The sequence below is a fragment of the Rhea americana genome, unplaced genomic scaffold, assembly GCF_003343005.1.
Source record: "Rhea americana isolate MKP2758 unplaced genomic scaffold, rheAme1 scaffold_44, whole genome shotgun sequence".
In the NCBI taxonomy this organism is placed as follows: Eukaryota; Metazoa; Chordata; class Aves; order Rheiformes; family Rheidae; genus Rhea; species Rhea americana.
In genome coordinates, this window is record NW_028186579.1 from 4,718,109 (window position 1) to 4,746,025 (window position 27,917).

Sequence of the window (27,917 nt, forward strand, 5' to 3'; positions counted from 1 at the left end):
AACTTCTCTGAAATCCAGAAGATTTTCTGTATGGTGTTTTGGTTTCGGTTTCTACAAGATCTGCTCGTTTGACTCCCCATCCACAGACTTCTTTCTGTGAATCTAGATCAACGGAACTATCTGCTGTTTTGAATTAAGGAGCCTTTGATTGGAGGGGAAAAGTTAACTAATAACCCATGATAAAATATGTAGAGCCAGAGCCACTGCATGCCCTGGGAGAAGGTATCTGATTTACAGAGGAAAGGGAGAAACAGATTTAATRGTCATCCTCACTGTGTGTCTCATTTGTGGCACGGAGTGAGAAGTCTAACTGCTGATGTTATGCCTGTCATTAACCGCACACAAATGCAGGCACAGAATGAGGCTGCATGTTTAAACCGTATTTTTGTGAATGTGACTACAAGGCATTGAACACTAGTTTCTTTTAAGCCTGACTTTAATATAAACACTTAATTTAATTTTCATGAGGCTGTTTTCCTTGTTCTGCATTTTGTTAGCAGTATGGTTATTTATATTCCAGTGTAGTGCATTTTTTGCACTTTCTAGCTAGAGTCAATCCTTAGTGCCATTTAAACTTTAAAAAGAGAGCTGCATCCATTAAATAGGTTTGTACTCTAATAAGAGATTCCTCATTGGGCAAAATGCCTTGGCTGGCATAAATTATATAGAAACGAATGGAGCTGTGCCAGTTTACTTTATAAAAAGGAAGCATTCCCTTAGATTTAGCAACCTGCTGCCTGTACAGCTATGGTGTGAAACAAGTTTGAAACTTGTGATCTTCATCTCATCTACATCCACATTCTGTTAAGAACAGGAAAAACGGAGGAAAGAAAGAGGCGTCTATGYGTTTTACTGCTGAATGCTAGCAAGGGATTAGCTTTGGAACACTTCGTTTCCTCACATTGTGCTATGAGACATGGATTTTATTCTTTAGAAACTGTATTCTTACCCTCCTCCAAATAGCATGTAAGGAAGGTTTAATTACATGACATTCACTTATATTGAGTAACAATGTTTCCTATTTTCTCAAGAAGCAATTCCCTYATTATTTCTAACAAAATACTTCTGGGGATAATTGTACAGCTCGGTATTGCAAGGCAGCGTGTTGCTTATCCCATGAAATCCCACAAATCTTATTAGTCCTGTTCCTGTGAATTGACAGGAATTGCTATTTAAAATTCTTTCCTGTCTTGTAAGGAAAACAATTCTTCATTGAAATTCGAAAGCTTACTGTTGACAATACAGGAACATATGACAACCAGGTTGCATGGAGAAGCAGATTGTGCCCAGCTCTGTGCTTCTTTGCAAGTGATGGAGAGAGGTTGCATCTGCACGGCTACTAGCAGTGACTGTTCCCTGCGTATCCAGATGACACAGATCTCTGGGCGGACAGAGAGAGAACTCTGGTTCTAACCTGATTTCCAGAAGCAAAGTTTCGGGAGCCTGGTGATCCTCGATTCAGGCCCCAAGTTGCACGGCTCGCTCAGCAACCTTTCGTTCTGTCGCGTAAGTCTGTAGGAGCACTGCCATTAAAAGAGTTCTGTTCTTTTAATAACGGGGGTTCCTGCCTTAATACGGAAAAATAAGGCGACTGTTACGGCTATGCCTATCAATCAGCTCCATTGGCAACCATCTCATCAGCACAGTACAGTTAACAGCTGTCAGTGCAGTGACAGTTGCAATATTGTTGATGCTGTTGATAAATAGGGGAATAAATAACCCGTGTCATCTTATGCTTCACATATAGAAATAAAAGGTGAAAAGGTCAATATTTGTCGCAGAGATTTTAATTTATAGAATTAAATGTCCACTTCAGAATGTTGAGATTACTGCATGTGATAAACCTTTTTGTTTGCTTGTTTGAAGTGTTCATTCTTAAAACTTGTTCTTCCTCCATCATCCATGTCCAAGTTTCATGAAATGTGTGAAGTATAGAACTGGACTTCATTGCCTTGTAGCATTTTCTTGTCCTTCAGTTCTTAAAAATGACATGTATTTTCCCTGCCTCCAGCTTAATACAAAAACAGGGCATGACAGATAGTAGGATGAGATTTTGCTTCTTTGATACCCAGATTATACAGTTCGGTAAGTGGATTCTGTCGTTTCCGTGTTCTGCTTCTCCAGAGCACGTGGCAGCTGCTCCCTGGCCTGCTCTCTCCCAGGCACCAGAGACTCCTGGAGGAGAAATAAAACCGAGGAACGTAGGAATGCATTTTGCGGTTTTCCAAGAGACCTCACCAAAGCACAGTAATCCTTGCAAAACCTTTATTTCTCCTGCCCATAGAAAATATGGGCTATAATTTAGATATGACTTGACCACTTGCAAAAGAACGTAGGGAACAGTTGAACGCAAGCCTAAGCAGAAAGGGTCATCTTTGGGGTGGTGCATGTGTTTCAGGAACCACAAAGAGCTGCCTGGCTGATTTACGTTATGTCTTTACAGTGATAGCAATGTTATTCTCCTGTGAGTAATTGCTCTACGTATCTTAAACCATCTTAAGGACTTCAGCAACTGATTATGTAATAACTGGAGTAATAAAGCAAGAGTACACATTACTGTAATTTTTTTTGCTAAGATTTTTTTTCTGTAGATGTATAGTGTAATGTGGTACCTTGGTTAAAAAGACACTGGGTGATTATTGTATTTTTCTACATTTATACAAATCTTTGAATTTTAAAAGTGTTATAATAATAACACTTTTAGATCATAGTATGAGATCATGAAGTCATAGTAAAGATTATGAAATCATAGTAAAGCTCAAGATCATTCTGTTTTGTGCGTGTTTGCTGTGTGCACATGGCGTGTGTAAGAGCAGCAGTCATTGCTACCTGAACTGCAAGGATTCCGTGTAGAAATTCTTTAGGAAAGAGGTAGAGCAATTGCTAAGAAGAGGAGGAAGAAATGACAGCTCCGAATCACAACATAAGAATCACAACAAACGAGCTGCCTTCGTTTGATGTCAATGCCTTACACGAGGTGTGCAGCATCTGGGCAAGAGGGATAATAGGGATTTAAGAGTGAGGAAGCTTAGAAATTGTCACCCTGGAGGATATCAGTTAGGGCGACCACGCAGCGGATRGTATCCTGTCCTGGCAACGAGCACGGAAAGCGCAAGTTATGTCAGCTCGTTTCTCAAGGGAAGCTCTGCCCCGCTGCCGAGCAGCCCGCGCGTTTCCCCGGCTCTCGTAACCCGCAGAGCTGCGACTGCTCGTCTTACTTGTGTTGGAGCAACGTGCGGAGGGAGCTTGGGGCTTTTCGCGTGTCCCCTTGAACGTGGCGTACGGTGACGCAACGCGTGTGTCGAAGGGAACGAAACAGCGGTAAGAGTAATACGTAGTCTCTGCCCCCCAAATTAGTACTTGAGGTAGAGCAAACAAGAGGAGCTCTTATTTTATAGTAAGAGCTGTCCTGAACGTCTGTTTTAGACAGTCTCTGGAGGGTTTGCCACCGAGGCGGTGGGAATCAGAAAGGCTGCCTGCATTGCCAACGCTTTCCAGCCATTGCCATTAACGTTGTGTAACCTTTCTCCTCCTCTCCCTCCTCTTCTCCCCCCTCCCTCCCTCCTTCAGTTCATGACAAAAAACCCAAACAAGCGGCTCGGCTGCGTGGCGTCACAAAACGGGGAAGACGCGATCAAGCAGCATCCGTTTTTCAAGGAAATTGACTGGGTTCTTCTAGAGCAGAGGAAAATCAAGCCCCCCTTCAAGCCTCGGATTGTAAGTAGCAGTTTGCCTAACGCTCAGAGAAACCTCGGGCTGAAAAGTCTAGCTGTTGGCTATTTTGAAACACTAAGCTCCTCGATACAAAATTTTGGGGTCGAAGCAATACCGTAAGACTCGTGCTGAAACGATTCCCGTGTCGTTCGTTGTTTGTGTGACGGTAAGTGTCAAGAAGAGGTGAATGCACAGGAAGATGTTTCCACGCAGTCACATAAGCCAGGAGAGAGGGGTCGAGGCCCTGTTTTAATTATTTTCCAGGGCTCTTAGTGATACCTTGATCCGAAGAGCTTATAGCAAGGCATACACTTCCTGCGCGAAATCTGCTACCACCTTGCATTGTCAAAGGCCGGTGGATTTAGTAGTGAAAGGCAAAGGAAAGAATTGGTGATTATTAGTATTTTAACTAAAGATACATGGAAAAAACCCATCTTTATGGGGGAAATAAGCATACATCATAGATAAGTTGATGTATTTACTTGTTGCTAAGTGATAATCAAGTATTTATATTTTGAACAGACAAAATAGGCAAACTGCAGCCCCATATGSAGAAACAACAAAGACCAAGCAAAAATACTTTATTTTTCTTGCCTTCCTCTGTTTGAAAATAATCAAATATGTATGATGCACTTATAGCGCACCGAATTCCTGCTTTTTAGCTGAGAATATGTGGCGTAAATTTTCTATTAGAATAGTAAATTAGAATAACTTTATAATAAATTCTTAGAAATTGATTCGCATCTTTTGACTTTGCACCTCCCTAATTACAATATTTGATTTGCCTGTAAATATGGTTCAAGTACTTGTTTCCTTTTTTCTTTAAATAGTTTATAAACACATATTAAAAAAACCCCAAAAAACGCTGGGCTTAATACCAAATCCTAGTGCGTAAAAGTTGGAGGTGGAGAAGTCCCCTCTGTCATCGCAGAGTTACTGTCTGTTGCATTTAGTACATTTAGCTGTAGTCCCATGAGATGCATTTTCCTGAGCTGCCAGTGCAGAGAGTGGAGATGGGGCTGCTCGGTCAGAACAGGAGCCTAAAGGAGCTGCTTCTGGAGGAGGCTCGCGCACGTGCACCCATGTGCTACGGAAAAAGAGCCCAGAAGTTAGCTTTTCTGGGCAATGTTAAGATGTAACTTCCTCATATGGGGCAGTTTTGCTCCGTGTATTTCTGGACGAGCGGAAACCCTGTAACTCGGTCGCTAGGGAAGCAGGGAGGCGTGAGCCAGCCCCTGTCCTGGAGCAGGACCAGCCAGCTGGGCACGCCGGCTGGGTTTGCCTTCTGCCCAGCCGCCCTGCTCTGCTGCGCTGCGCCTGCTGCCTGAGCCGGCTTGTGAATCTCCCCTCAGTATTTATCAGTGTTTTGGTGACATCGCTACCGAGCCAGGGTGCACAATTCTGAACGAATGTACACCTTAACGCCTGCCACCTCCTAAATCCCAGATTCCTCGTGTCCAGTTTGTTTATGAGCTGCTTTCCTTTGCTGTTTGAAGAGGCGCATTCACTTTGTCGACAGCTGTTTTTACGAGGCCTTTATAATTTTCCTAAGCAGTTCTTGCGGTGGTGGTTGTTCTTAAAAGTCAGGAGGGATTTGGTCAGACCTTTTCATTCATTGCTGGTATAAATGCTTTCTATATTCTCAGTGCAGCTTCTTGTCTCCATCTGGTAATTACGTCCCTGCAGTTATGTTGTAAAGCCATTTTTATTTTATTCACTCCTGCCGTTTTGTTCCTTCTCTCCTTTACCTGTTTCATTTAATGATGTTTTAGTTGGGGACTTCAGTTTTAGCTGTGATTTTAGAGAATTTCTGAGCAGTCCTTTGTAAAACTTCCAAGATAGCTGGTTGTCCTTTAGTAATTGTTAGGCTGATTTTGTACATTAAGCTTTAATTACATCTTCTTTCAATTTTCTTCAGGCTGCTTCTATAGTGTTGGATTTTTATACTGTTTCTTCCTGTATTGTACATACCAACTTTATTCTAACAAATTTGATTCCTATAGTCTAGTAGTTCTGTATGCTTGTTTTTTTTCTGAGCTCTTTCTTTATGGTGGTGAATTCAGATAGCATGTAGTCTATTGTACAGGCATCCCTACTATTTTTGTGTTCTCATTCGATTTTCTCTAAGGTGTCTGCCATGGTGACCTGATCCTGACAACTTTTTCACAGTTACAAAGGGTGTAGTTTGTATAATTACACTATGTTTGTCACCCATCATCTGCTTCATACCAGCTCTTTAAATTTTGCAACTATTTTTTGTTTGTTGTTGTATGGAAATCTCGAGAAAGATCATACTGAAATTTTTGCTTGTACTCTTCAAGATTGAGCAAATTATTAGTTTGAAATAAGGTGTAACGTGTATGCAGGCTRGACAGAAAGATCGCACCAGAAAAATACAATTACTAATGATGCAACTTTGGAAATGGGAAAGGAATCTGTTAAATTCTCTGTAGGGAATTGTTAAGGCAGTGAAGTTCAATGTCTTCATAAATGCTGAAAAGGTGATTTTGGATACTTGCCAAGTGTGGAGAAATTGCACTCACTAAAAGATACAAAAAAGGAGTAAGTTGAGAGMTAATGAAATTAAAGTCTGCCTTAAAATCTAGATAGAGAGTTCCTCTCTAAATTTAGTTGTGAGAGTTGCATCAAGATGCATTCATTCAGATTAATAAACTACTCTGGTCTTATAATGCCTGCATTTAGAAGGCTTTTTGGTTTTTAACCTCCTTCAGTATTGATAAAGAGCTATCCCTTAAGTAGAAGTGACCTGTAACATGAAAASAGAATACAAAAGTTGTGTTTATAATTTTATCTTTAGGTGAACCTAGGATTGTGAAAATAGAAGGGAAGTCAAAGTAATAGTCACAAAATAGATGTTCTTATATGTGATATAAGTGTACCTATGTGCAGGAAGAACAACATACAATATATATATAATCCTGTGTGCATTCAGTCTGAGATTGGCATGCACATATAAAATTGTACTCAGGCAAGGACGCACATACACAGCCATTCAACTATTTTCTGACTAGCAGTTAAGATGACTAAGGGGGGAAATTTTATAATTACTATATTGTATACACTTTATTAATTTTAAAACACAGCATCCATTCAGATAAGCTCTGGGTAAAATAAAACCCTGACCCCAGACGTTTGAAGGCATTAGGGAAAACAGTCAAACACTGAGGTCCCATCAGACACTGGAATAATCTCCCAAGGGAGGTCACTGAGGTTTTAGCGTTGAAATAGATACTGCTTCAGTTCTGCCTTGCTGCTCCACTGATCCCCAAAACGCTTGAGCATACCTTGGTTACCACAACAGTCTTTTTCTTTTCTCATACCTTTTATTCTTGCTGTGCTACATGTAGGCTTTATCTGCATCCTTTTGAAATCAATACCAAGATTCCCGTTGGCTCCTCCATGGCAGTGTGAGGCAGCAGGTTCTAGCTCTCTTCAGAGGAGACGATAATACATTTTTGGAGGATCTATATACATAATAGTGTAAGAYCTCTGCTTCTTCATAGTTCAGGTGTGTCTCCAACTCTGCCAAACAGACATTTGATTTTTCCACCTTGACTTGGATGAATTACTGCATGGCTATTTATTAGCCAGATGTTTGATAGCTTTTTTTTTTTAAATCTCATTCATGCTGTGGATGTATACAAATACATTCCTTCTCATATCAGAAGTTAATACCATTAACGTGCTTCCCATTTGTTAATGAYTTGCTGATTCTAATGATATCTTAGAAGCTGAAATTTCTTTCCTRACTGTCTTCAGACTTTGAAAGAAAATTGCTTAAGTACAAAAGTACAAGTACAAAAGATCCTTGAAAAGTTTGCTGTGTTTTTGAAGGTTTGCAAGAGAGCCCTGGGCAGAACAATCATACAAATGGCTTAGATTTAAGTTGCTAAGCAGTGACAAGAGTGGAACACCAAGCTGTGTGAGGTAAAGGCAGTAGAAACAGATCTGATGGCCTTAAAACCTGCTGTGAAGGATCTTTGGCTGCTATTCTAGCTTAATGACCTAGAACAGCAAATATGAAGGGGTGAAAAAGCACTGGGGCCCAGTGCTGTGATGCATATTGTGTACCTGCCTTTCCTSTCATAAATCCAGATTTATAAAACTTGCAGTTGCAAAATTAGTTTATTCTTTGATATATACTATGCTTTATTATTTTAAGGATTTGTCTCATATGGAGCTATTATAAAGATTAGGCTATTAGAGAAAAAGTAGTAGCTCTGGGGGATCTATATTGGGGGATCTATGTTAGAAATCAATTGGACTTCCGAACAGGTATTTAGAAGACACTAGCTACATCAAAGTTCCAGTGACCTTGGCAATGTCTCTGGAAGATCATTTCCATGTTCTTAGAAAGATTCTTAGAGTTTCACAGAATATCTTGAAATTTCATGACTATTACTATTCTTCCATGCTGCTTTTAACACAGACATGAAAGTGTAATTTTATATTCAAGAAATAAGTACCATTTTAGTATGGACAGAAATCTGTTCTCCAAAGTGATTGTTGTGAGACAATGTTCCCTTTCAGGCACTTTATTCTTATGTTGACATATTTTGGCTGACATATTCCTACGTTGATATATTTGTCATATATTTTTACTGGAATTTTTCCATTTGGGGAATGAAATCTACCTAATCACTGGCCCTAACAGTTACAGTTTCCAACATAATTTGTTGTCCATGGGCCTTGATAGTACTCAGTGATTCTCTGCTCTCCATCTTTCTTTATGTCCATGGTTATGCGCCTGGCTTGCTTGAGTTAGATTATCTCTCTTCTCAAGGGACGTTTGCCATATTTCAAATGAAAAYGAGGATGCAGTGGATTAATTTCTACCAAGGCCATTGATACTGTTGTCGCTGTGGCCAATCTTGCTTAGTGACTTGATGGGATGATTCTGTTTATCCCTTACTAAATAATAAAATACATATTCAAAACAGTGATTGAAACAGATAAGTGTTTCACCTTGAATATGTATTCATGAAATTTATACTGTCCAAGTTGTTATTTACTGGCAAAGTTTATATTTCAAACAGTGAATCAAAAGTATATTGCACCTATTTTGCTGTTGCCTTGCTGTTCTCCACATATATTAAATTCCCTGCAAGAAATTCTGTTGCTTTGGGCCATTTCTGAGGGCACAGCTGGTCGGCTGCTGGCTCTCCAGAATGAAGTTCTGGCCTGCTAATTTACCACTAATATCAGCCAGTGAAGTTCACAGAGAGATGWGCAAAAGAGGTGTGAAGAGGGGTAATATGTAACATCGCAGTCCCCCAGAGGTTGCTTATCAAGGATGGAGGAAATTTATGGTCTTAAAATTGTAGCTCATTTATCAGAAGTCAGCAATAGCTTCATAAGAGCATTGATTTCTTCTTTCTTTGTAGAACTAGACCAGCACAATAAACTTACTGTCATGTTTGTTAAGCTGTAGATCACAGTGACTCAGTGTGCTGTGAAAGAAGTGTGAGGAACTGTGAGACCGTAGGAAACTTTATGCAGTTTAATGTGGTTTAGTAATGCAGTTCACAGCAATGAAGATCTCACTGCCTGCACACTCTTACTCTTTCAGGCTGAGTTTTCTCTGTCGACCTGCATGCATGCATGCAAACAAAAATGTCATTTTCATTTCCCCTGTTGTAAATGTCGGGGTTGGGAAAATTTGAGACTTTGCCTAAGGAGTCCTCACCACAGAAAGGCTGAAGAACTCTGAGCCAGAGGGTAATACAAAGCCTGTTAAAACAGATGTTAGCCATATGTATTTATCTTTTTAGCAATTAAGCCAAAGTGTCATCTCTAATGGTTTTATTAGTGCCTGTGGCAATCCATCCTTAGTGTGGCTGCATAAAGATGGAGTTAACAAAATAATCGTATTATGATGATATACTGTGAACGTGCAGCTTTCATAGAACAATACATTATTTTAATTTTATCTCTGCCTTTGTAAATTCTCATTTTCCACTTTAAAAGCTAACTGTCTTTAAGAGTGTTAGAGAGAAAATGAGCAGGATGGTCTATTGTGGAATAGTGTCTTGCAGTAGGGAGTCATGGAATCAAAGCAGGTGCTGCCAACAGGGCCTGTTTAGTTCTTCAAATCTGACTCTCCCCATTTTTCAGACTCTCCCATTCCTCCCATTTTATCATTCTGAATATTTGTTGTTCTTCCTTCAGTTCTGACTTCTCTGGGAAAGAGTATTGCTCTAGCAACCAAGACCGAAGACCTGAGAACTGCAAATAGTTCTAGTATCAGCTTTACTAGAAACTAAGGGAGTGGCCCAGGACTCATCATCTCACCTTTTTATATCTCACTTTCCACTGTGTGGAAATAATAATACCTCAAAATGCTCAATGCRCAGTTAAGTCCTATGACAGCAGAGGAACAATGTGATTGGGAGGTGTTAAAATCCAAATGTTCAAGGTCAGCCTGGCTTTATAATGACTAAACCTGCATCACTTCCCTTGGAAGAGTGTTCTGTGCTACACCAGACCTCAGTGTTAGCAGATTTCATCTTRACTTTCTGTCTCAAATTTCCTACATTAATTTGCACGTCTCTCATTTTACCTATAACTCTTAAGATAAACCGTTGACTAATCCCCTCCCCCCTTAGTTGTCATCCTSTGAGCCGTGGTATCTGTATTTAGTTTCCTCGGGAATCTAAACTCCCTTGTTCAGTCTTGACTTAAGGATGCCAGCAACGTGTTCTCCTTTGATTTTGYGCTGCAGCAAAGGCTTGAAATCAGATCATCCCCAGATACCAAATTCTAGTGCTAGCTAATGATTGTTACAACTTGAGTCAGTGAGCACGAGTAACTTTTTTTGCTCTTTCCCCTTTCCCTCAAATGAGTGAAAAAACGGGGAAATTTTGGCAGACCTTTGTCGATGACCTGGGCCAAGCCAGATGCCCACAATGTTTGAAAGCTGGGTAATAAATAGCGAATGCAAAGCAGCACATTCGGAGTGTGCAGCTGGCCTGWTTGCATGTGCAAACAGAGGTGGCACCTGCCTAATAGGAGGTGCCTCACTGAACAGTTACTGCAAACGTGTTCAGTAAGAGAAGTGCGTGTTTATAAACAGCTGCAGCGACCGTCCRCTCACTGTGGAATATGGCTGGAATCCTTAAAGAGGGACCGCATTTCTGGAGAAAACTTCCAAATACATTAGACAGAAACATAAGTCTTATAAATCTTCCCATGTTTTCAGACTTATTTTCGTATGTGACTGCTAAGAGGCAAAGATATTTTAACTTTTTAATGAGGGATTTTTAAGCTCCTGCTGGGAAGTCATGACACTGTTTGAGTGGGGGCGGGGGTTGACACATTTTCTATTTTTTGTGACAGTGGATTGTATTATCATAAGTGCAGAATTATGACTTTGCCTTTACACTGTGGGGAAGAAGCCCTTTACAAATGCAGCGTCATTCAGTATTACCAAAAGGAACGTAGGAAATTACTGGCCAAGTAAATTGCTTTTTGTATAAATGTTTTCTCTTTTCAAGTTTGCTTCAGTGTGAATGTCCCTCTTTAAGGTAAGGCCTACAATATGGGGAAAATGTCAAGGTAGGTCCGTTTTTAGGCCTAATAACCTTGAGGTCTCCCTTCAGTTTCATAATATATTTCCATTCGGTCATCAGTGCATGGCAATGAGCATTTAGCAGGTGGGCACGCAAGGGGCTATACTGCATGCTTTTGCATGAAGTGTCACTGCGAAGACGAACCCCTGGGGAGTGGTCTTCAGAGCTCAGGCACTCATGTACCATCTTTGTACATTACGTACCTCCCCCCTGCCCCTTCCTGCAGGCGTCTCAGGCACGGGAGGATGGCGGGCCTTCTTCTGAGAGTGACTCTGGGAGAGTTAATACCGATGCACAAACGAAGGGTTAGAAACAGGGAAGCAACTGTATTTGACAGAACTGTTAACTCGCATCTTTTGGAAAAAAATAAGAAAAAGTGGGTGTGGGCTTTGGGGGCTTAGGCTTTTTATTACAAATGGCCATTATTGTTGACATCCAACTTTTTTTTTTTTTTTTTTTTTTTTACTACTCTGATCCTGTCACGGAGATATCATGAACTAAAATATTAAATGTGAGATGGTCCCGAAATGTCACTTCTGTGTTGACCAGTTTGCCACACGTTGAAAAGCACTGACTGTTGATAGCTTAGCTTGCAGCAGACGGTCATCGCCAGCAGCACCAGCACTGCCTGCTGGGACACGCGCAGCGATAGGTCTAGTGTGTGGCTGGGCAGGGCCGTGCAAAGAATCTGTGCCACTTCTGCCTCTTCCCTCAGCAAAAAGTAAAGGACTTTGGTTTTCAGATAACCTCACATAGCTTGTGACCTTGTACGATCACTTAACTGTCCCAGAAGTGTATAGGAGATTATACCCAGCATGTATCATAATTTATGGAAGTCAAGCGTAAGTGAGCCAGTATTTTTAAAGGATTTTGGTGTTGTTTGGGTAGAWGTGCAAGGTTCTATTTTCCCAGAATTTACTCATTCTGTTAGTTTTTGTTTCTTATTCTTTTCCGTGTCACTGCRTGCAGCAGCTGTTTTTAGCTGTGATTACCACAACAGTAGAATCAAAGATGTATGAAAGCTACTTTCCAGCACTGCAGGTTCCCAAATATTTATAAGTTAAACAATTTTTATTATGCTTCTTTTGATTCTGTACTGGGGATCCAGCAATATTTGTTTGGTTTTGTTGAKTCTTGGTCTCATAACATTAAAATCTTTTCATACCAAATAATTAAATTCATTTAACCGTCTATTAACTGTACATTTTAAAATGGTGCTTGTTGGGATGGAGTGATAAGCAAGAGGACTGTTGCATCTTTACTTTTTGTGTTCCTCAGAATAACACTGATTCTCTTTCACWTTTTGGCTGCTTTAATCTCCAGCACTATTTTTAGAAAGTAATCTAAACCATTAAGTTAAATAATATTTTCAGTTACTTACAGTGTATTCTTAAGCTTTCAAATAGAAGCACTTTATTTTTATATTAACATAGACAATRAAATTCCTGATTTGAGCCTGTTTCTGATGTCATTAAAGCTAGGGGTAAAACTGTAGCTAATTTAAGAAGCAGTGGAATCTGGCTCTTTATCAGATTGCGGAGAGAAAAAAAGGAARGACTGCTGCCCAGGGCTGAAAGTCCATGACTAGTTTGCTTTGCAGCTGGAGCCCGGAACATGGAACATAGGAAGAGCTTTGGCTTTGGGTTTAATTTCTCTTGCAGAACTTTTTGTATTAGCAATATGCCRTGTTAATGTGAGCATTCAGTTAATAAAAGTGGCTTACTGGGATTTGTCTGAAATGGACACCAAAAATACGTCCATATATATATCTATTCATAACTCAGCATACTAGTGCAAAACTTAATTCCATTGGCATTCACACTAATATGCAGATGGGGGACTGAGGTAGCGCATGTCTTATTTTCAGTAGCATGAAAGGCATCTTGCAATGGTAAGGAATCCTAGCACTTCATTAACTGCTGCTTTTCTGTTGTTATGCTGCAGTATTGCTACAAGGAGGGCTTTTTGTTACCTGCCTGTGGAGGCACAAACCTCACATTTGATCTCGCAACAGCATGCTTCAGAGGCTCAAATTATAAGGGACAAGAGGAACACTTAGTCTAGATTACTTACTGCGTATTTTAAGTGTAGATCTTACTGGTTGATTTACACATCACATTCATGTTTGCAAAGAACCTGTAGAAGAGCAATTCCCCTTGCTTAAGCATGAAGAACAGAGAAGGGCATTTGAAGAGCCCARCTACCCGTGGCTCTCTAAAGGCTGCTATTTATATTTGAAAAGAACAGGAAGAAAGAGAAATTGAGTGAACACATTTGTGCCTGCAGGTCTGCAATAACAGCCAGAGTTCCTAGAAAGATGAGGATTCTGCTCTGCAAAAAGTTGTACAAGTGCTCCATAAGACACAATCATGCATAATGACAAAGAGATCCACGTACAGAAGATCAAAAATGAGAGGGAAATTAGATGCACTGTGAGGGGAACGTTGCTCAAGCTCAGAGCAGACGGGTAGCTGAACCAAGAGTGAAACCCRTGTCACTACAAACTGCTGAATCTCCCTGCACCCTTAACAAAACCATGTTCAAAAACCAGTTCCAGTGTCTGGAGGAAAAGTGGCAATGAAATACACTGATGTGTGGAAGTAGTATACATTCATTGTGCAATGGCTTCTTTTTAATTTGCAACTTTTTTGAGTATGCACATCAGTTTAAAAAAAATAGAAGCAATGGCAGATGCTTTTTTAAAACGTCACATTTATCTCTATTTTAATGTGTCTTTCTAAGGGCTTAAAAATAACCATTAGAAATCTCTGACAATTTAGGAGTCTTATCATCTATACTTAGTCTTCTTCATTCATGTAAGATAAAAGACCTACTATATCATTTCTCAATATGAAAGTAGTGTGAGGAACATTTTTGAGGTTTCAGCTTAAACTCAGTTTTAAATTTATAGATTACTTTGACACACTTTAAATTTGAAAGATCCCAGAAAATTCATAAAAAGAAGCTGTGCTTTAAGATCTCTAGAAGAAAGCAGTCAGAATATGTGATTTTTCTAGTATTCTTGGAGGCTAAATGTTAACCTGGAAGCCTGTGAGGACATATGTGCTATTTCATTAACTGCAGTTTTAATTTTTGAGTGTAGCAATATGCATTTATTTGTAATGGTTCACTCTCCTCCTGAAATCTAAATGGTATCTTGCTTGCCTGATTCTTTCTGACTGACTTCCATCAGTATCACGTTGACGTGTTTATAACATCCTCCAAGTGGGACGTAGTTGTCGTTCTCAATTCTTGGACAGAATAAAGTTGCAAAAGAAGGCTTATTCCATGGAACTTGGAGACTAGTCAAACAAAGAAAAAAAAAGCAGCTTTTGAATAAAACAGAGCAGGACCCTAGAGATCCTAAAAATGATCTGAAATGTAGGCCCAGAAGCTCCTCTTCAGCAAACTTACTAGTTATGCCTAGTGAACAGAAAGACTTCTGGAATGTGCTGACTAAAACCAAAAAGGGAAATGTGATCATCAAATCAGAGTGCGAGCTTGACCAATGAAGTCAGAGGACTGGTTCTGAAGATGTTTGATCTGAAGATGTTTGACCACCCTGTCACACAAAATCAAAAGGAGATGGAAATAATAAGGAAGTTATTGAAGAAAGCTCTTGTAATGTAGCAAAGATTGGCTAAAGTCTTAATGGCCGGAAATATCCCTGTTCTATTGAAGTCATGTCTAAAGTTTTTGAGGTAGTCGAGGTAGAGATGTCTCTCGTTTCTCTGCAAGTGCAAACGTCTCTCTGGCTACTGAGCAAACGTTCAGACTCCTGAGTAAAGAAGGTTGGTCAGCGAGTGACAGCTGAGCAGTCATAGTGCTCTCTTCTGTTAAGTAAATTTCTGGCAAAAACAGTGACAGGGAGGCTCAGACAAGAATGTTTTCCAAACTTCGGATCAGACAGGCAGGCTGCGGGAGAGGGAGACAGTTTACAAAACTGCTACTTTGGAAATCATCCCCTGGGGTGTTCAGCAGCAGTTGGTGATGTGTATCACCTTTAAAAACTTTGAAAAGCATTTGGCATACTGAGGAAAGATATCTGGAGACTTGGGGACGGTTGCGGACTTCCAGAAAAGATTGTTAACGTGGTCATACACACAGTTGACTTGCTGAGTTTTAGCAACCACCTTGTGTAGCTGAATCATGCTGACTGTGTGCGTGCTCATGGCCAGTGTCGTATGCTATATATAGYATACTGCACACTTCACCTTAAATTTATTTCACCAAGTGTTAATATTACTTTCTGTTYGTTCTTCATGCATGGAAGGCCTATATAATTTGTTTCTGCAGTTCACTTGACACTCTAATTTTATATCTGAGCCTTGGATAGCCTGATGCAGTACTGTCATTCGTTAGACGATAATGGGAGTGTGTGCTCTAAAAAAGTACAGAACTTGAAAAAGTAAAGGTACAGTGAATATATTGAGTTCATCTGATCACCCTGAAGAGGGTATCAGCAGTAGATTTTCATGGTATCAAAACCAACTCCACTGAGAACCAAACTAACAAAAGTGTAAAATTAATTGTATTTTATGGATCAGAAATAAAAAGAAATACTGAGAGACCGACAGAGTTCAGATATATGTAAATCAACGATGCAACAAATTTTAGATGCTGAATGGCTCTAATGGATGACAGATAAGGATCTGTTCCCGTGAACAGTGACTTACTCCAAGTGGTTGTCCACCCAGATGTTGTCYTTTAATAGTGCTCGTAATATATTTTAAAGTACGGGATAGAGGGGTGTTACATGTTTRTTATTTTTGGCTAATATCTACAGGTACACTTTCTGGATAAAAGACCTGATTTAACAAATGCTTGAGTTTAGGCATAGGCTTATATAATTTGCTAAAGCCACATCCAATATCTTACAAATAAAATCTTAATGAATTCTAACTATTTAATTATATTCTAAATATTTAATTGTGTACTCTCTATGTTCTCCTGATTTAACTACACCATAAAAACAACAGTTCAGAGTACACTATACTCTGATGTGGCAGAGAAGGACAGCCTTCTTTAGTTTCCATTTTTGTATGCCTTTCAGTATTTGAAAATATATTGTAACATTCTGCCTGGGATTAATGCAGGAAGCCATTTTAGAGAAATCTCAGTAAGCCAGTACATGTTATCTTAAGACAGAAAAATCAGCTGCAATTACTTAGGAATTATTTATGCATTTATATTTTTTCTAGAAATATCATATGGCAAACATATTAGAAGTCAGTGAATAGCATATAGGAACTGCTCAGACAATTGAATTGTGTTTAAACGAATATGCTGAAGAAATACAAAATAGATTATTGTGTTCCAGGTGATATACTATGGTTTGGAGGTAGAAACATTAAGAGTTATTACAGGCAACAGTAAAGGACAAAAACTGGAATCTTTCCAGTCTTGGAGAAGTTCTTAGCAATAAAGATTTGCTGGGGAGGGGAAAAAAAAGAAAAAAAAAAGTACAACTCTTCCTGATTTAATGCAGGATTTAAAATAACAAAATGCATAAAAGGCTTCATATACATGGTCCATCTCAAAATAAAAGCTGTATCCTTAATGAGCTGTATCATCATCAAAGAGTGCGAGTTTGCTGAAATGTTTAAAGAACACAGTCTTTCCCCCAAAAATATGTAGCATTACTGCTCTATAATCTATAATGCAAACCAGACTGAAGGTTTGGATTGCTACTGTAATGCGTAGCTGAGTCTTGGAGTGATGTTCTCACTACACATGCTTGCTATTACCTTTTACACCGAACATCAGTAAATGTTCATGGTTCTTTGCATCCACTGTCACCTCTTCGTGGAGGAGGGGCTAACACTCGTAAGATAATATGTTACTTTTCTGTAATTATGCTGGACAGCTGACTGTAGGCAGAATGAAGCACAGGAAATTTCCTTGATCAGTGCTTTATCCAGGAACATGGATGAGATATGAGACTTGAAATATTTATTTATATCCGTTCATTACATCATTCTGCTGTTTGTATCATATTCTGCTTGATTCCCTAGCTTTGTATGGTTGCTTAAACCATGGAAAGCAAAGTAAATCTAAGTTCTCCCTGCAGGTTAGAAGCAATGCAATTTAAACTAGCAGCCCATCATTTTCCACTCTTGTGAAAATTAATTTTAAAAGTTACAGAAATGTAGAGGAAGGTGAAGTGTATGGGTTGTGTCCTATTCACCAGAAGAGAAAAGAAACTATGCAATTTTAGTATTATACATGTACATTCGTTTAGTATGTAGTGGCTACATGAGAAGTATAAGTAGGATTTGGATGGCTGCCCAACTCACATCCTGTGCAGGCTAGATCTGCGCTAGTCAGATTTAGATAAAATAGTGGTAAACATCCTAGTTTCTTGTTTATTCTGTTACTTCCATCATTGCTATCACTGATAGAAATGTAARTATTAATAGGATTCTGATGGGAATGGTTAGGGACAAAATGGAAAGAGGAAAGTGCCTAGTGCAAAGAGGCAAAATAAYATTGTGCACTTTGCAGTCTTTCATATCTTGCTTTCCAATTTCAAAATAATTGATGTCATACTTTACATCAGAGATTTTGRAATAGCTTGTTTGACTTCTTGTATTCTAAAATTTAAAATTTGCCAGGTGAAGATAYCATTTATGAGGTGATAAAAGATGGATTTGGTCTTTACACAGTGCTCAWCTGTTCAAAGTAATTATTTTTGTCACTGGTTTTAACACAAAGTTTCACTACATCTTACCCYTTGTCATTGCATTTAACAATCTTCTAACTCCTAAGCTGAAGAATTCAGTATTTAAGTGGCTAAAATAAAAAAGACTGTGTTGGGAGTTGTGTGAGAGCTGTTGTGACTCCGTGCCAGGGTTCTGAAAGAATTGCTTTCCCATGAACTGCTGCTTCACTTCAGGTAATATGCCTATGCACTATTGATCTTTYTCAGAATAAATCTGCTCAGGTCTCACTATACTGCACCAGACAATTTGTACTTAGGTATTCGCTCAGTGGTTTGTAGAGTATCTCTTGGAAGCCACCGGAATTCCAGAGCCACATGTCAAATTTGCAGACTCCTGTGTCATCTTTTTTCTTCTTCTCTTTGCAAGTCAGCTCCAATTGCTGGGCTTAGTYACTGCTCTGTGCTAAAGTGTAAGTGAACACTAAAAACAAGACTTCTACACCCCAAGAAGAAATGTAGCTAAAGCCTCAGAGAYACCCATCATATGAGAAAAAAAAATATTATGGAAATTCAGAAGTTGACATTCTTCCTCTGCAATTCCTCTTTGCTCTTAGAAAAGGTATATATTCTACCATAGCATAGCTGATGTGTAGTACTTACGTCATGATTGAGTCCTAACAGCAACAAGCGCTGATGGTATTTACCCCAAGATGGATTTTGATGGTAAAGGATGAACCACAGGCAGGAAACCTGTAGTGCTGACCACCCCAGCAGCTCCTGTGAAATCTGTCTCCGCTGCTGTTTTACACTCAGATTACTATTGTAGCAGTCAGGCTGTGAACAAAAGTGTTTTGGTATATAGTACACAGCTTTAGTGCTGTGAACGAGTTAGTGCTAGAACCATACCCAAGTATGGCTGTAGGGAGCAACAATTTTACAGTGGCTTCTGTTGGGTGACATTCATTTCCCAGGCTCTTAATATAGAGTGAATATGGATTTATCAGATGAATCAGTGAATGCAGAGCTTGGATTTTGTTGTTGTTGTTTCCTTTGCTATTTGTTTTCTTGTGTTGTTTTTTTTTTTTTTGGGGGGGGGGGGATATAGAATAGGAAAAAGCCTAGGCAGTTGTGTAGATTATTCCCTTTCCTACACCACCCATTTTACATTCCCAGGAAAGCTAGATGGCATTTGGTTATAGAAGTGGTTTCAGCTTACTGGATCACAAATCATCTCTTTTAAAATTCATAGTTCTGTGAATTAGTTTTCTGCCTGCTAAAGGTCTGTGCACTTCTGTAACAGATTGAATTAGGGACTACATAGCCTAGTGTATTTTGCAAAATTGTTTGATTATCTATTAAAATCTTTGCTGAATATCTTTTTTTCYCCCACTTGTTTCTCTTAATTTTTTGTCTTTTGCATCTACTGAAGGAATAATAATCAAGGAGCACAAAATGGCACCCTAAGCTTAGAAGTATGAATGTTGATATACCTGTAAAAACTATTTTGGTTCAAAACCTTTTTTATCATCGTAACAATCAGTTTAATACAGTGCAGTGGTGCTCGTTTGACAGTTTATGTCTAATCTGCTGTAGATCCTTTTCACGTGACTAGAGTAACTGACATATTGAAAATATTTAATAAATTGTAAAGTTATTCTGATATTTTATATTCTGAAAGAGGGCATTTTGGGAAATACTTTTAGTAGTGATATGGATTCTCAGTGCATGCAAATACTGTGAAAAGGTATCAAAATGATTAAAAAAAAGAAGCCTGAAGTATTKTGCTTCTCAACCTGTTTCTTTCACAGTGTTCATACTGAATTTCTGTATATGGAGAAAGAATGAGATGCGCTAGTGAGTGCTCTTCAGTTGTCCTCAACTTTTTAGAAACTGCTTCACCTTTGTGAGAAGAGATCCATTGCTTGGTGCAAAGTGATCTCTGCCTGTGCTGTGGTTTTTGTTATCGTAAGGAGGAGAGGTGAATGAGGGGACAGTGATATGTGAGGTTAGCCACATAAACTCGTGCTTCAAACCAGTTTGTTTGATGTCTTTAATTTCCATCTGTCTTGAAAAAAATTATCTAAAAATCTTGTCAATGACAAGGTAAATACAAAATACTCAAACTTTGATCATCCTGATCTAAGAATCTCTTCTTGCTGATACTGCATCAAGCCTGGGAATCTTTTCTTTCTTCCTGAAGCAAAATTCTGAATAAAACTAAATGGCACCATGTAATAYATATGAAAACATGCAAGACTTGGTATGCAGCTCTTGCTCTGTCTGTTCCTGCTGTGCTGCTGTCCCATGTCACTGCAGTTACATACTGAAATTTGTAGCAACTTCCTGCCCAGATTCAGCTCCTGYCCAATTTTAAGTCTGTCTTGTGCTTGATGTGCTGCTAATACAATCACGTATGCACTAAAAGGATTTTCCAGGAATGCTCCCAGGAAGAATGACAAATTCCAGGATTTCTGTGTGGGCCAGAAGGCATATGAGAGGAGTCAAGCGCTGCTATTGACAGAAAACTGTATTGCAGTGGAGTAAAGTTAAAGATGCTTCACTCAGTCATATAGGAGGGCCAGTCTGCACCTGTAGGACAGTGATGACAGTATTTCAGAATGTGAAGATCATGGACAAGCTTGGTACATATTTTGTGTGAAAAGGTCCACTTGTTCAAGAGTATAATGATACTACACAATGATTTTCTTTCTTTCCACCAACATACTGGTTCTTAGTTATAATAATCATTTCAATCCTCGCTTACTTGAGTTGACTCTCTATTCTGGGATTAGCACCTCATCCTGCTAAACTGAACAGAAATGTATTAATTGATTTAAAGAGAAGAGTTCTACCTTATTTTTCCTGCAGTTATATTTATGAGCATCAAGTAAATTTGTATTTTTAGCTGATTTTCCTACAGAAATGACTCTTTTGTTGTAGTGTTGGTTTTATAGCCACCACTTCCATCTTTCTTTCGTCTTCTCTGAGTATCCTTTGGGCTCAGTGGACAGTTCCAGTCAATTTAGTGGAGCCATTGAGCTTTCAAAGGATTTAAAAGAGCTTCCTTGATTTTCAGCAGTTTAAGCGAAAACAAACAATGGAGTAGAAATAGGTACCTATTAATGCCTCCAAGCTGTAGAATTAATTTACTAATTTAATAAAATAAAATAATTAATTGCTAGACATCAGCGAGTCCACTGAGCCTCGTCAGCTCACCACACAGCTAGTGAGGTGCCCAGGCTTTGCTGATTTCCCTGTTCCTGGAACGCCTTGTGTCAGATGCTTGAAAAATTGTGGTTTCAGTGATTTCTGCAGCTCTTCCAGTCTTACAGAAATGTGTGGTTCTTGTCACTCACATTTGCCTCAAATGAGTAACAGAATGAAGGGGAAGGTCTAACCCTTCTTAATGCATTTTCAGTGATAAGAATATCAAATCTTTTCTCTCTCTCTCTCTCTCTCTCTGTTGCAGTTCATGTAGTGTCATTTAGCGTTTTATTGGTTTGCTGTTTGACAGAAATCATTAGCAAACAAGGTTGATAATCCCTGGTCCTGGAAAGCTTACTAAGCATGTTTTGGAGGTTTTTCTAAGCTTGAGTCTATGACTGCAGGTAGAAAATTAATTCTTCATTGAAATGGCAGTGAAACTAAATTGAGTTCAGAAAACCACTGTTTAATATGTGCTTATTAATGCATATGAGGTCTCTTATAATCTTTTTGTAATAACATGCAGAGATTTAAGACCATAATTAAGCATTTTTACTCATAAAATAACATTCCTTTGCCCAAAACAGTAYAGGCCCAAATCAGAAAGATGTTTTATTTCTGTAGCAAGACACAGTGTTAGATCTGATCAGATGATATCACCCATAAGAAGCAAGTTCCATCATATCTCCTGAGATAAGCAGGTCTCGCTAGGTCAGTGCTCAGATGTTTGAAATTCAGATTGCTGTAGGTGTGTGTGCRGGAAAGGTATCAACCAGCTCTCATGCTTCCTGCACAAGAGATGTCAAATCACTATTCTTTCTTGCTATCATAGATACTGTGAGCGATCTTTCAGATGAGGTATGAGRTTGGAACTGTATCGCTTTTAGTCCTTAAAGTGATATGACTTRAAGTGGTACGGCAGTCACTGTCCACTTCAATGCCATTTCAGCAGGGCTGGGAATCAGGCACCTACTGAGGGAAGCTGCTGTGCTGTGCGTTCACAGCTTGTGAAAACAAGTTGTTGGGTAGTGTAGAGAAAAAAAAACTAGCTTCTGAGGGCTTTCTGCATTGGAGCCCTGCCACGTGCAACTTCTTCTGTGCCTTTGCTGCTCATGGCTGTATCAAAGACCCTTGCAATAGTTAGGTGTTCCTTTTTTTCCTAATKCCCTAGCTCCTTCAGTCATTTCAAATTTGAAATTGAGAAATCAGTGTTTTACCTAGAAAAAAAAAAAGTTTGAAAACATAAAAATAAGGTGTCTCAAATTCTCAGAAACTATAGGGTAAGTAAGCAGACCCCCCCCCATTCAATACTGCTTTTTTAGTGATACATTTGTCAACCAGTACAAAGATTTTTCTGTTTTTGTTCATGCTTTTTTGAATGTTTGAAGTTGGGTAATAGCAGCAGTCTGTTTCTTTTGTATACTTCTGTATACCTTGCAGATGGTCTTTCTTTTCTCAGGTTCTCTCCTAGGAGACAGCCACAGCCCTTCATACCTTCATCCTGAGGCCTCATGCTGCAACTATGTATTTGTTCATGCTGTTGGCCTACAGAGTATTCACAATGCAAGAACATTAAAATAGCAGTGCCAGATAGTAGCAGCAATGTGGCCAGACCTGTTGCCTGTTAGTAGATGGGGCCTTGCAAAATAGTCATAGCTTCAGGAAGAAATTGCATAAGTCACTAAGGAGGGTTTCTCAATTAAATGTTTCTGTTGAAAAGAGGCACTTGTTTGCCTTTTGTCTTGTTAATCCATTCACTTTTGTGCCCTATGGCTTATTTTGTCTTACTTGATCAATTGGCTAGTTAGAGGCTTGCCAGAGTATGTCCTTCAGATTGTTCCATATCTGTCCTGTTAATAGGCTGGGTGATCTACATGTGTGCTGCCAAAGMGAAGGGGAATTGGTTCTAAATTTAAAACAGAAGTTTTACTTCCTTCTTCAGTCTTAAAGGCAGATTTTTAGAAATACTAGGCTTTTAAATCTGAGCAAATGACTTTGTTTTTTGTTTCAGAAGTGTTTGGAATTCAAAGCTGTACAGGAAGAGCTGTGATTTTCAATCCATAGGTTTTAGGTACTTCAATGGTGGGACAGTTTCTCAAAAGTATTCATCTGTAATTTTTTTGCCCCTAACACTTTCACAAATCTCAATGATATTTTTCTGGAAAAAGAGCTCATTGTGAGATAATTGCCCCTGGTAGAGTTTGAGGAATTTACCATCCTATTTTTTTAGTTTCACAAATTTTCAGAAATATATTCTGTATGAGAAACTGAAAACAATGTATACTGTATTGATTCTCAGTTAGTCTAGAGCTTATTTGCCTTGAATAGCTAATGGTTAAAGTAAGAGTATAGTCACATTTCTCTTGCACATAACTATAGTTCTGATTTTGAATTTTATTTTCTACAACTCTTTTTACTCTAGTGGCTATTTCTGGAGCAAACTTATTGTATGAGAGTGTGAAAATACTATGGAAGGATGTGGGGAAAAKGAATAATGTAGACATAATTAAAATGTAATGCATTTGAAAATTCATATGAGATTTCATTCTTATTTTGCAATATTTGCCCAGATAACTAGGAAAAAAAMCATGTCCTAATCTATGTCTAATATGCTTTATGCAGTTGGAAGTATATGGATCACATACACTTTGCATGCAATCTTTATGTACAAAGTAAATATTACAAACAGTTTAAAAGCAAACAACATAAYCATATATATGTATGTATTTATTAAATCCATATTCCTTTCCTTTTAATAGAATTTTTTAGAAACAGGATATATATATTTTTTGCTCATACTTAGAAAGTTCTTGGTTTACCAGTGGCAGAGAGGTCTTAAATTTTTGTAGACCATTTTTTTGCTACAATAGGTTACATCTATGAAATTCTTACARAGAATTCTTACCATTTTACAGTTGTGAGAAAGAAAACTATTTGTTTTAGTATATCAGCTCAGTAGAACTGATGAAGAAAATATTTTAGTATGTGTTTTTTATAAGAAAATCTATCTATGCTGAAAGAAAACGTATGTCCCAATGGGATACATGAATGTACTTACTTCATGATGCATCACTTTATGATTTTATCATTTTACTTTGCAAGTCAAACAGTTACTCTGTTTCTGGTTTTGCCTTAATCTTAGACATATCTAGGATGGACACAAAGACAATTTTTACAGTGGCAGTGTGCCTCAACTAAGTATCACTCAGGTAACAGATTTTATGAAACAAAAAGAAAAACAACCAAAAAAGTATAAAGAAGAGTATTTGTTCCAATTGCCTAAACCTGTACATGCCTGAAATACACTGTTAACGTGGAATACAAGAATACCGCAGAGCTCAGGGGGATGACCTGAGGACGGCATGTTTTCCCCTGTTGATTTGAATTTTTCACATGTAAGTGGTTACAGTTAGTCGCTGTTATCAGTGCCCAGAAGAAAATGAGTTGGCCTTCCCAGTTCTCTCTCTAGTCAATATGTTTTATCCCAACAAAACTTGTGCAACTGCACCTTGCTGAGCCAGCTTAGCTGAAAGACCAGTGTGCTTTAGCCTTCACTGGGGAAATCCTGATGTCCTTTAAATTAATAGAATTTTCAGATTATTTCTTTGGAGCCAGAATTTACACTTTGCCCTGATTACCCTGGGTCATGTTCAGCTGCACTGGGAAATTTGATTTGCCAATGTTGAGCTCAAGGATTTTGGACTGAGATCTGCTGTGAGGTATACATCTAATTTTAAAGCCAAGCGTAGGCAGATGTAGAGAAATAGATAAGGTAGGGTTGAAACAGTAGGCTATATTGTGGGGAAATCAATTCTCCCTGTGCCTCTCAAAGGCGATACCAGTATATTCAAACGTAACAGGAAAGAGCCAGACCGCCTACTATGTCAAACCCTTTCTTTAAACTACTCCTAATCTCAGCTTCCTGCTTTATCATCATACTGCTATTCCTTCACCTCTCAGAGACCAGTGAGTCTCTGCAAACTCATTTACAGTACTTGCTTCTGTGGCCTCTCCTGAACTCATTTATGGTACTTGCTCCTGTAGCTGCTCTCATACGTCTGTTATTCTTTGTGTGAAGTAGCTCCTCTTTTATTTCAATCATTTCAGAAAAGGCTGCCGATCTGGGGGGGATGGACGGGAGGAGGGAGAGCACCTTTTGTTTTAACGCGCTGTTTTACCATTCGCCTTATTTGTACTTCTCTTCTCAGAAAACCAAAAGGGATGTAAATAACTTTGACCAAGACTTTACGCGAGAAGAACCAGTATTAACGCTGGTGGATGAGACAATTATAAAACAAATCAATCAAGAAGAATTTAAAGGGTTCTCTTATTTTGGAGAGGAGCTACTGCCATAGACAACATTAGGCTGACAGATGGATGATGCTGCAAGAAGTGATTCTGAAGAGATCGTCAAATTACTGAGACTCAGTAGATCAAGAACTACTTCTCTTACCCTGAGCCCATATCCCCTGTTAAAGTATATATTTATTGTTTTTTCCTTTAATCTTCTGACCTGAAAGCACTCTTAATTTCTGTCTCACAAAGCAATGCAAAACAATTTTGTATCAGAAATTGTAGATGTAACACACTGCCGTGTATTTGCAACTTTTCTTTTGTTCCTAAGACCTCCCAAGAGGACGAAATTGCATCTTTTTTTCATGGAAAATGGAACCACGCCATTAAAAGTGATTTAGCAGATCATGTTATTTAATCGTCATATGTATTTAAACTAACAAGGTGAGAAYTGTTTCTTCTGCACTGATGGTTATGGTGAGATCTGTACTTAAATATGGAGCACATAATATATTGCCTTGTGGTAAGTGAAGAAGTCTACCTTCTTGGAGGTGGGATTACTGGTTATGGATGTTTTATTGGGTGGAGGTACAAACATAAAGTGAAACTGTCTGGAAAAAGAAGCACAGCTAATTAAGGCTTTTGATGAAGTTCCCTTTAAAATTTGTGGAAAACTTTTAGGAATGAGAGTCGCAAAAGTAACTGAAACCGTATTTACAGTAGGAAATCAGATACTATGTGGATAGTTATTAAAGGGCTAAAGAATAAAAAGCCTATAGTACTTTAACATAGGCATTTTACATTTTTGCAGGCAACTCGGTRTACTATCCATGTTACAAAATATAATACCCATTCAAATGAACCATTAATGTGATGGCAAGGTTTCAAATGTTTACAATTAATTTTATATAAAATTAATTGTAAACATTATAAATCTGCCTTTTTCCATTGTAATTAAGTTGATAAATAATTTCTTAATTATTTATATTTATTCTCTCAGCAGTGTGTTACTTTTGCACACTTTTACAAAATCATAATACTACTGTGTTTTTTTTTTGTTTAAAATCTAATGAGAAATCTGCTTTTAGAAGACACAAAATAAGGTTACACATGCATTATGTGGAAGTGTGTTAAAAATCCGAAGATCAAACATTCACAAACTGACATTACTGAAAGTTGTAAATTGATTTTCTCTGTGTGTATTAATTGAAACGGTAACTCATGTGGACAATATTACTAATGTGAAGTTACCTCCTGTAGATAYGCTAACAGTGTTATGTACTTATATTTCCAGGAGTATCCTGTGTTTGTTTTTTTTCTGTGTGTACATGTATCGCTGAGGTCATTTTATTATATATTTTACTGGACTGAGTGAGCGGTCATTGGAATCCATTTTAATTGTTATACATGGATTTCCAGCTGCACAAAAATATATATACTTGTGATTGGCAAAGTGGCACTAAAGAAGCTTTTTTGCCTTTTGTACAGGTGAGATTTTGTATATAGTGTTTGCTGCAAGGCCTGTGGAATTCATTGAATATAGAGGTATCAACTGCTGCATGTTCAGGCATACTATTAAAATGTTAGTCTATGAAAGAATAATTATAATAATGTCCATGTGCAATACTCTTGTATGTGTATTGGTTCAAGTTACTGTCAGAGAGATGAGGTTTTTGTTATAAAAAGATGTAGACATATATTAAGCTATACTAAATCGCTTGTATAGTTCTCTTCAACTCTATTATGATATGATAGAGCTAGGAAAGAGAAAGGAATGTTTCAAATTGTGGTGGACAACGTGTGAGTCATTGGCTTTAAGAGATAACCTTGGTCTCAGCAGATGAGTTGGTTTGTGTCAGTTTTGTGTCTGGCTGCTCCTAGCCTTCGTTACTGATGACAACATTCAGTTCCATTTTGTTTTGTTTTTAAAACTCAGGTGTAATTATTATATATATTCTTATGATGATTTCAAAACATTAAATATTATGATATATCAATTAATGTGTTGTCTGGCCTACAGGTGTAATAATGGATCAAGCCTTTAGTTTAATTTAATTTATCTTCAGTAATCTTTTGTACTGGGAAAGACTAGCTTCTGGGGCTGAGTACCAGCACAGAAACATCTTAATGATAGCATCATCTCAGTGTTTAAATTTCTCTCTCTTTTAGAAAAATATTGTAGAACTGCCCATCAGTTTGTGTGTCGCTACTGGCTCTCTTAATTTCTCATTGCAGTTAGCTTTTGACATCCAGGCAAGAACGATCACAAAGCTAGAGCGCTTTTTTTCGTGGGTGAGTAGACTGACTAGGGAAACAAGTTATGGAAGAGTGCTCTACTCTGTGTCTACCAAGAGGCCTTTATGTTAAAACTATGAGGATTTATTCTGAGGGAATAAAAGCAGCCCGTAAAGCTTTCTTGAGTGTAAGCTCTGTAGCCTATAGTCCCATATCTAACA

General features: G+C 38.4%; 1 protein-coding gene across 1 annotated transcript in view; it reads left to right on the forward strand.

Moving 5' to 3' along the window:
• The window catches only part of PRKCE (protein kinase C epsilon), a 295,541-nt gene extending 269,196 nt beyond the window's left edge, over positions 1-26,345 (forward strand). Inside the window, exons 14-15 of the mRNA XM_085315873.1 lie at positions 3,571-3,717; positions 25,377-26,345. Coding sequence (XP_085171999.1) covers positions 3,571-3,717; positions 25,377-25,523 — 294 coding nt within the window. The 3' untranslated portion in view covers positions 25,524-26,345. The remainder of the gene's footprint in view (positions 1-3,570; positions 3,718-25,376) is intronic.
• Positions 26,346-27,917: the final 1,572 nt, after the last annotated feature.